A 9009-nucleotide genomic window follows, 5' to 3' on the forward strand; every position below is an offset into this window, starting at 1 on the left:
AGAGGCTTAAATAAAAAGAGAAAAAAAGCGCATACATAACAAGATGTACTGACGAAGAGCTCCACCGCCCTGTAGAGGCTGTATCTATCTTTCTCACGCATTTGCAATGGGACGTGGTGAGCGCCAGTGGGGTGACTTGGGCGGATTCAGTCGAATTGAGAGATTATTAAAGTTTAGTTTAAGTTGTGTTAAGACCAGTTTAAGTTCGTCCAAGCCTAAATTATAATTTGGGATTGTCTGTCTAAACTCGACCCGTGTTAAACCTGAGTTGTCCGAATTGTAAATGAATTTTAATTTTTTTTTTTTGCAACTATATTATTAAATTATTAAAATTCGACTCTATTCATAATTTTTTTTATAAAAAATTATTAATACCATCAAAAGAAATAATTTATATAATGTAAGAGAGCTACTATTATAATAATAGTTCTTATAATTTATGAGTGAAAATAAAAAGAAAAAAAAGTAAGATTTTATGTTATTTGTATATATAATATATATTCAATATGATTTAATAATATAAATTACATTAATATCATGTAATGACTAATAATTTATATGTATATTTAATATTTTTATATATCTATATATGTATAATTCGGACTTCAAATTACTCGAATTATTTAACATCTTTGCCCAAATTTATTCAAATTTAATTTAAATTTTTAAATTTTTACTCAAATTTATACCAAATTTAATTTTTTTTTATCAAAGCCTAAAAAAATTCAGACTAAACTCAGGTTCCTTGCGTTAAATCCGCACAAATTGCACTACTAGTGAGTGGGTTTGGGCATGAAAATGGAGCAAAGATCCTCTAGAATTTTTTTTTCTTAAAATTTTATAAAGAGGTGTATTGTGTAGTTGAGATTTAATGACAAGTCACATCAATTTTTTAACATTAAATCTTAACCACACAATATACCACTTTAAAAAACTTTAAAAAAAAATACTTGGCAGTGAAAATGACGCATCAGCGAGTCTCCAAAGCCCTCTTCACTCATACTTTACCATCATCGACAAGTCTCCCAAATCCAACGATAACTCCAAAACAAAACAAAACAAAACAAAAAAATATTCAAACTGTTACCCTTCCTCGCAACTATCTCCTCTTCTTTTCCCTCTCTTGTCGGTGTCCCTTAAAGCCCCCCCTCCCCCAGCCCAGAGTTCTTTGCAATGGAGGATCCACACTCCTTTGCAAAGAATTCCACCACTTTCTCTCTCTAGGGTTTCTCTTCTCTCTCTCTCTCTCTCTCTCTCTCTCAATTGCAATGTTGATGGAGTCTAATGGTTCGTCCAATCGGCGCAGGACCCTTCAGAGACTGAGATGTTCGGTCAAGAACTACGATTGGGGTCGAATTGGCTGCGAATCAAGGGTTTCGAGGTTGTTCTCGCGTAATTCGGGGCTCCACATTGAGGAAGGCAAGCCTTATGCTGAGTTTTGGATGGGCACTCACGAGTCTGGACCCTCTTTCGTGCTTGAGAATGGGGGTTTGAGTTTGAACTCGTGGATTGCCAAAAACCCCAATGTTCTTGGCGATAAGGTTGTTCAGAAGTGGGGCGTTAATCTTCCTTTCTTGTTCAAGGTATGATTTTTATTGGTTTTTCTTTTTGGTGGATGATCTTGCTTGATTTGAAATTGTTGAGATTGTTTTGGGGTGTGTTAGGTACTTTCAGTTGCAAAGGTATTGTCGATTCAGGCTCACCCTGACAAGGAATTGGCTGGGATTCTCCATAAGGCGAGGCCTGATGTCTTCAAGGATGGCAATCACAAGCCTGAGATGGCTTTGGCATTAACAGAGTTCGAGGCCCTCTGTGGGTTTATAAGTCTTGAGGTAATGTGCTTATCTTCATTTCTGGGATCGCTTAATTGGGATTGATTAGTCTTTTATTTAACTGGGGTTAAGGCTTGAGTGTAGTACGAGTGAATGGAACTATATATATATATTTTTTGATCTTTTTACTTAATGAATAAATGCTGATTATTGGTTTAGGAGATTTCGAACTGTTTGTTCAAAATGTTTTTTGATTGGGTTGCAAACTTGCAATAAATTGTATGACTTGTTCAGAAGTAGTTGGATGTAATTGCTGGAGAACCAATGTCTGGTGGATGGATGTGTAATATCTAGGTGGTAGCTACAGTGATTTCTTTGTTTCATACATCTTCTTGAAATGGAGGGATTACATCTTAATCCTCCGTGTCTTAATTTCTTAACTTCTTCCAAAGTTATTTGGACTCAAATTCGCATGCCCAGCCTTATTCCCAAGTTACACCTCTCTTCAAATTTGGTGTTCTCTTAGGTGTCAGGTTTGCCCAGCCTGTGAATCTAGGGCACAGTTACAGGGCTAAATTATTATGGCTACCGTTTCACTCTTCATGGTTGATGTAGTGCTGATGTTTCTGTGCAATTTCTTGTTTTAAATGGGTACTAGTGCATGTCCTTAGATATCCTTTTCATTTGATGATTGAGCTCTAACCATGTAGAGAATTATCTGAATCTTGACACCATTGTTGATTTTATTATCAAACCTCTATTCCTATTTTATAGTAGGATTTGCAGGCAACCTTTGGGTCCTTTCAAAATTCTTCTGATGCATGTGTGATGTGGTCCAGCTAATGTAGGAAAATACCTAACCGTTGGTCTGCATTTTAATATGCTGCTCCTGGATTTCTCCCAAAGCCTGTTATTGATCTTTGAGTGCACTTCCATATAAATCATGCTTACAGAATGTTTAGAATAAGATCTACTATGGAATCATTGCAGTCCTTGTGGCTGGCTTTAATGAATTGGGGCTGCAGTGGAGTGAATCTCCTTGTGGGATTGCACTTCTGGCGAGAAGGTCGATTCTGGCTAGAGAAATCTGTCTGGTGTGGCTTTCTAGTGCTATCAGCGCAGTATGTCAAGGCTATAGAGTTGCGGTAATGGTTATTAGCATTTCTCTTGGCAAGCTGCAAGTTGCATATGTTTCTACTTTGGTGGAAGGCTAGACAAAGGGTTATCTTCTTGAGAGCAGGGTTGTGTTGCTATGTAATTTTTCCGAAGCCTGTGTGATCTTTAAAGGCTTAGGGTTTGTTGACAGCCTGCTCAATGTAGATGAACCCGAGTGAACTACCAGTTACCTGATCAAGGAGCTGAATTATCACTCTAGTGACACATCAAGTCAAACAGTGTTTGTAAAGGTTTCCTTTCCTGTAATAGGTTTATATATAGTTGGTTATGCTAATGATTTATCTGACTGATTTTATTTCTCACCAGAAACTTTTTCACCAATCATTCCCTTTTGATGTTAACATGCCAAGATGTTATTGGTTTCCATGTTTAATATTTTGTTTAGCTAAATGCCTAAATGATTTCTTAATTGCTATTATTTTTTTTGGAAACGTGTTCTAATATGTTCTTAGATCCTTGCATTGTTGTATACTGGCAATGGAGACTTTGACAATATAAGTTGCATTGCTACCAATATCGTGCAAACCATGTGCATTTTACATATGTATTTATAGATGAACATATTCATTGTTGCCCTGTTAAATGAAAAATATTTCTTCTGACAACTTTCATGCAAGTTAATGTTGTGAGGAATTATACACCTTGTATGATGTGAAAAGGAGCACTACTTACTGACTGGGTGTCTACTGAAGTTTTTAGTGATTTAGATCATAGTGACCAGGGTAAACCTTGGGGAAGAAGGTGAGGTCCCCGCAAATGCTCAAGGTGCATGTTCAGGTTCTGGTGTGAAAGTTTTAATGGGCTTCTGTTCTTTAATTCTAAATGACTGCATTCTGCTGAAAAGCCTAAAATATTTTTCAGGTTCAGGCATGGAAGTTTTAATATGTATTTTTCTATATTTTTATATAAAAAAAAAACTTTGCATGGTGGCCTGGTGTCATCTATCCTTGCTACATATGTTTTATTTCCTATCTTCTCTAGTGAATAGATGCTGGATATCCCATTTATACATGTAGAAATGACAGAAGACATTCAATATGACACGATGAGTATTTCTGAACCTAATTTGTGTTTGCGTACCTTGGATACCCTTGCAATATCAATGAGATTTACTTGCCATTGATTCCAGGAGTTTATGGATGTTCTTCAAAATGTTCCTGAGATTGCAGAAGTGGTTGGCAGTGAATGTGTTAATCAAGTGTTACACATCAATAACAAAGATGGGGCAGAGAAAGTAAAAGCAGTTCTGCGGTCAATATTCACTCATCTCATGTCTGCTAGCAAGGACGTGATTTCCGGAGCTGTATCCAAATTGAACAGTAGGCTCAACATGGAAAGCGAGGTAGATTGGAATGTATTATTGTTATTTCTTATGGACAAGATAATGTCTGGAAAGCTTAATGTTGCTATCCCTTTGGGGTGATTTTACTTTTATGACTGTCCTTTGAAATAGATCCCTTCGTTTTTCCCCTCTTCAGCACATAACCAACATATATTCATGTGACTAACTTTTGTTGCATTTTTTATTTAAAAAACTAAACCTCAAGATGATTGAAAAAACATATGCTGCTTATGTTAGCTTTGAGTTTTTCACTTTGCAACAGGTGAGGCAGTTGACAGAAAAGGAACAACTAGTATTGCTGCTAGAAAAGCAGTATCCAGCTGATGTGGGTGTCCTAGCAACATTCCTATTTAACTACGTGAAGCTTAATCCAGGTGAAGCATTGTATCTAGGGGCAAATGAACTTCATGCCTATATACATGGTGAGTGTATTGAATGCATGGCAACTTCAGACAATGTTGTACGCGCTGGCCTTACTCCAAAGGACCGGGATGTACAAATTCTTTGTTCAATGCTCACATACCATCAGGTGAAGATAATTTTCAAATTCCATGAAAATCATCTGTTTGTTTGTTGTTTGTTGTTTCTTATTCGTCTTTATTTTATTTATACCTTTTCTAGTGATTGATGTCCATAAGGCCCATAGTTCTTCGAAGCCTGCAATATCCAAGTACACTTTACGTTATACGATGCTAGAAACTAGATGCCCTTCCACATTGTTGGTGTGGCAGGGCTTCAAGTTTTTGGCATCTAGAAATTAAATTCTTGAGTGTTTCTTGTATATTTATTGTTTGGATTGTTAATCAATGAAAAAATTGTTACTTTTGGATTTTGATAGGACTAGTAATTCTTCTTCTGTGTATTTGTTCATTATGCATTGAGAATCTTGGAGGTTTATGCTAGTGTACGGATGCCCCATACTAGGGAGGGGTCAGGATTTCACCAGTTTTTACACTTCTCTCTATACATCTGCATAAGCGGTTCTTACACTGATGAAGTTATTTCTCGTCGCGAGTTCTTGTTGTGAAAATTTGATCCATATAGATATTTCTCAGTTCCTAAGATATCTAGTTTGAAGATGAAGTTGAAACCTAGGATGTTGGTACTCCTTGCTTTATTTATTCCCATTAGCAATTTAGTGCACAGAGTGTTAACGAATCTAACTAGATTGCCACAGGTTTTGTGTGCGCATGTAGCTGCAACAAGCCAACAAATTCTTAAATACACAACTTTTATACTATCCTTGAGAAGTAAGCAGACTGTAGCAGACAACTATGATATAAAAAGTAAGCAACTGCCTGCTTGTATTTGGGTATTTAGATCTCAAGCAGGCAGTTGTGCCATACTGATATAGGGAATGAAATGACATTGCTCTTATTAACACTTTCAGAAGTAGACTTTGCATTTGTCTCTTTTTATTGCCATCTTGTATTGATGATACAATTTTTTTTTTTGCTTTATTCTAGTTGAAGTCTCATTTAGGCTGTATTTGGATCATAGATTTGGATAGTAATTTCGAGAGAAAAAGGGAAAAATTAGGTGAAATGTGAATGAAATCCATGATTCAAACACACACCGCCTTATTGTCTTCTAGTCAATTTGTTCTTTGCTGTCTTTCCATTTAACCCGGTCTCTGTTGCAGGGCTTTCCTGAAATTTTGCAAGGAGTTCCTTTAAATCCTTATACAAAAAGGTACCTCCCGCCTTTCGAAGAATTCGAAGTTGATCGCTGCATTCTTCCCAAGGGGGCCTCGGCTGCTTTTCCAGCGGTCCCTGGCCCCTCTGTTTTCATGGTCATGGAAGGAGAGGGAACGATGCATTCTTCAACATCCTTTGAAGATTTAGTAAGGGAGGGTGATGTTCTATTTGCCCCTGCGAATACCGATGTTAAGGTGACAACCACATCACATTTACATCTATACAGAGCTGGAGTGAACAGCAGATTCTTTTAAGAGGCTCTTCAGTTGGAGCGCGGCAGCAGCGTCTTTCCTGTGGGGCACTGTGTTTCGGTTTTTATGCAACACCTTCGCTATGTGCTGCTGTTGTTTATAGATTTTTTTGTAACAGTAATGATTCAAATACCCATAAAAATCACCTCTACAACCCTCACTCACTTGTGATTGGTTCAAGTAAGAAAGAGGAAAAAAAAAAAAAAATACAAACACATCATTGGTCTACATCACTGTGGGGGTGGTGGGGGTCTCCCCAAAAGGGGTTCCGAACATTATTCTTGTATTATTATTGCTTGCATGTATGTGCATGGATATAATTATATAATAGCTAAAATCATAGATAGGATGTATGTTTTGCCAAGTGAACACAGTATCGGCTAATCTTCAAATTCAAATATTTAGCTGTAATTCTTAATCAGGTGATTTCTTTTGCACATTTTTGCAACAATTAGTCAGAAATTTTCACAAAATTGAATATGCGAAATTATGTCACATTGGACCTTGGGTTTGGCCCAGTGGTTTTGTTTGTAGTCACACTTTAGAGTGTGGTGAGGAGAGGTCAGATATTTGAGTTGATAGAGCGGCGGTGATTTCTTTAGTTGTAATCTAACTTATAATTTTAGTGTGATTATTAATATTGTCAAATTTATATATAATTTTATCTTACCTAATTATATACAGTATTGAATTGAGATTCTATTTGATAGATCTCATTAAATAGGTTTTACAAATATAAATTTTATTTTTAAAAAAATGTACTACAAAAGTTATGAATTAAAATTTAATATATAAAAAAGGTAAAAATAATTGAAACTAACGCATAAGATGAGCACGAATCAAGAAGTTATGATTTAGTAAATCAAATTTTCAAAATAATAAGATTTATTAAATTATAAAAATAACTGAGATATGAAAATATATGTTTTACTAAAATTTTCAATTTAGAAATGAAATAAATAGAAAAATTGGTTATAATTTGGGAAAATAAATGTGAATTTAACCCTAATAATAATAATAATAATAATAATAATAATAATAATAATAATAGTGTAAATAATATCAGTAAATTACATTTTACTCCTTTTATGTTAAGTTATTTTCCACTTTAGCTCTTATTTTATTTTATTTTATTATTATTATTTTTTACACTTTGGGTGTCTTCATGTTTCAAATTTTTCTCAATTTACTCTTAAAATTAATTTCTATTCAAAATTAGACAAAAATACACATGACATAAAAAGTATATTGTTATATTATGATTTAGGTTTGTACATGATTGTCAATGTACTATTTTTTATCTAATTTTAAAAGTTAACTTTTAGAGAAATTTAAGAAAAATTTAAAACATGGTCATGTTTGTTTACCGGCGTGGGAGGGGGGATTGGAGTGCGATGGCTGTAGGTCCTATCCATAGTTTGTTTGGTGATGATTTGAGAGGAGGGAGTAATAATTTGAGGGACTTAGTAATTCCCTTTCGTAAGGGGATTAACTTAGCTAGATTTTGAGTAAAATTAGGAAAATAGTGAGGGGATTGAGTCTATTTTATATATAATAAAAAAATAATTTTTTTAACCAAGTGCACATGTTTGTTTTAGTTTTTTTAATATAAAATAATTTTTTTATTTATTTTATATAAAAATAATTTAACAATTCTATCACTAATCATCTTCCACACTATTATCATAACAAACACACTTTTACTTAGCCCCCCCTTCACTAACAATCCTTATATTAACAATCTTTTCACTGACCATCCTTTTATTAATAATCTCATCCAACTTAATCCGTCAAATAAACGTGACCAAAGAGCTAGAGTAAATGAAAAAAAAATACAAGTACCAAAGTAAAAAATTAGCCAAATATAAACTGGGTAACGTGTAATTTATTCCAACAATAATAGTAACAATAACAAGGGTAAATTACAAATATACCTCCTGAAGTCTGATTAAAATACGAATCGTCCTCTGTAATTTTGAAAATTACATTCCACCTTTTAAGGTTTCTAATTTCATAACAAATCGCCTATTTTATTAATAAATTATCAAGTTAATTAACAGTTTTTAATGATATTAGAAATATCTTACAATTAATAATTTAGGTAATTTTATTGTCGTATAGGAGAACAATTATGAATTTCATTTTTTTAATTAATTCTGTTAAATAAAAAAAATACTAACAAAGAGGTATTTGTAATTTTTTAAACCACATAAGACAATCTGTACTTTAAGCAAACCTTAGGGGGTGTATTTGTAATTTACTCTAATAACAATAATAAGGGCAAATTATAAATATACTTCTAAAGATTTATTTAAAATATGAATTGCCTAATTTAAAAAATTGCAAATACCCTCTTGTAAATTTTTTTATTTAATACAATTAATTGAAAAGATTAAATTTTTAATTGTTCTTCTATACAATAATAAAATTATTTAAATTATTAATTAAAATATAAATTTAATATTATTAAAAATTATTGATTATGGTTAGAAATTAAAATTTTCAAAAGTCAAATTATAATTTTTAAAATTATAAATGAGGATTCATATTATAAGCGAATGGTGTAATAATAATAATAATCACTCTGTTTATTTTCAGTTTTCAAAATTTATTTTTCAGAATATTTTACTTTTTCATATTTGTTTTTTTATTTTCACTGAATTTTTTTAATATTTTAAGAAATTTTTTTAATTTATAAACACGCCTAACATAAATACAATTAAAAAGTATAATATTTGTGAAAAAATCTATAAAAAAATCACTAAATACCA

General features: G+C 33.1%; 1 protein-coding gene across 1 annotated transcript; it reads left to right on the plus strand.

The window, feature by feature from the left end:
• Nucleotides 1-977: 977 nt before the first annotated feature.
• Nucleotides 978-6602, plus strand: LOC114261398 (mannose-6-phosphate isomerase 1). Its single transcript, XM_028201669.2, has 5 exons — nucleotides 978-1583; nucleotides 1665-1832; nucleotides 4078-4290; nucleotides 4553-4819; nucleotides 5933-6602. The coding sequence occupies exons 1-5, from the start codon at nucleotides 1269-1271 to the stop codon at nucleotides 6239-6241; spliced, it is 1272 nt and encodes a 423-aa protein (XP_028057470.1). The 5' UTR covers nucleotides 978-1268; the 3' UTR covers nucleotides 6242-6602.
• The last annotated feature ends 2407 nt before the right edge of the window (nucleotides 6603-9009 follow it).

This window comes from Camellia sinensis, chromosome 4, assembly GCF_055761805.1.
Source record: "Camellia sinensis isolate YWXY chromosome 4, ASM5576180v1, whole genome shotgun sequence".
NCBI lineage: Eukaryota > Viridiplantae > Streptophyta > Magnoliopsida > Ericales > Theaceae > Camellia > Camellia sinensis.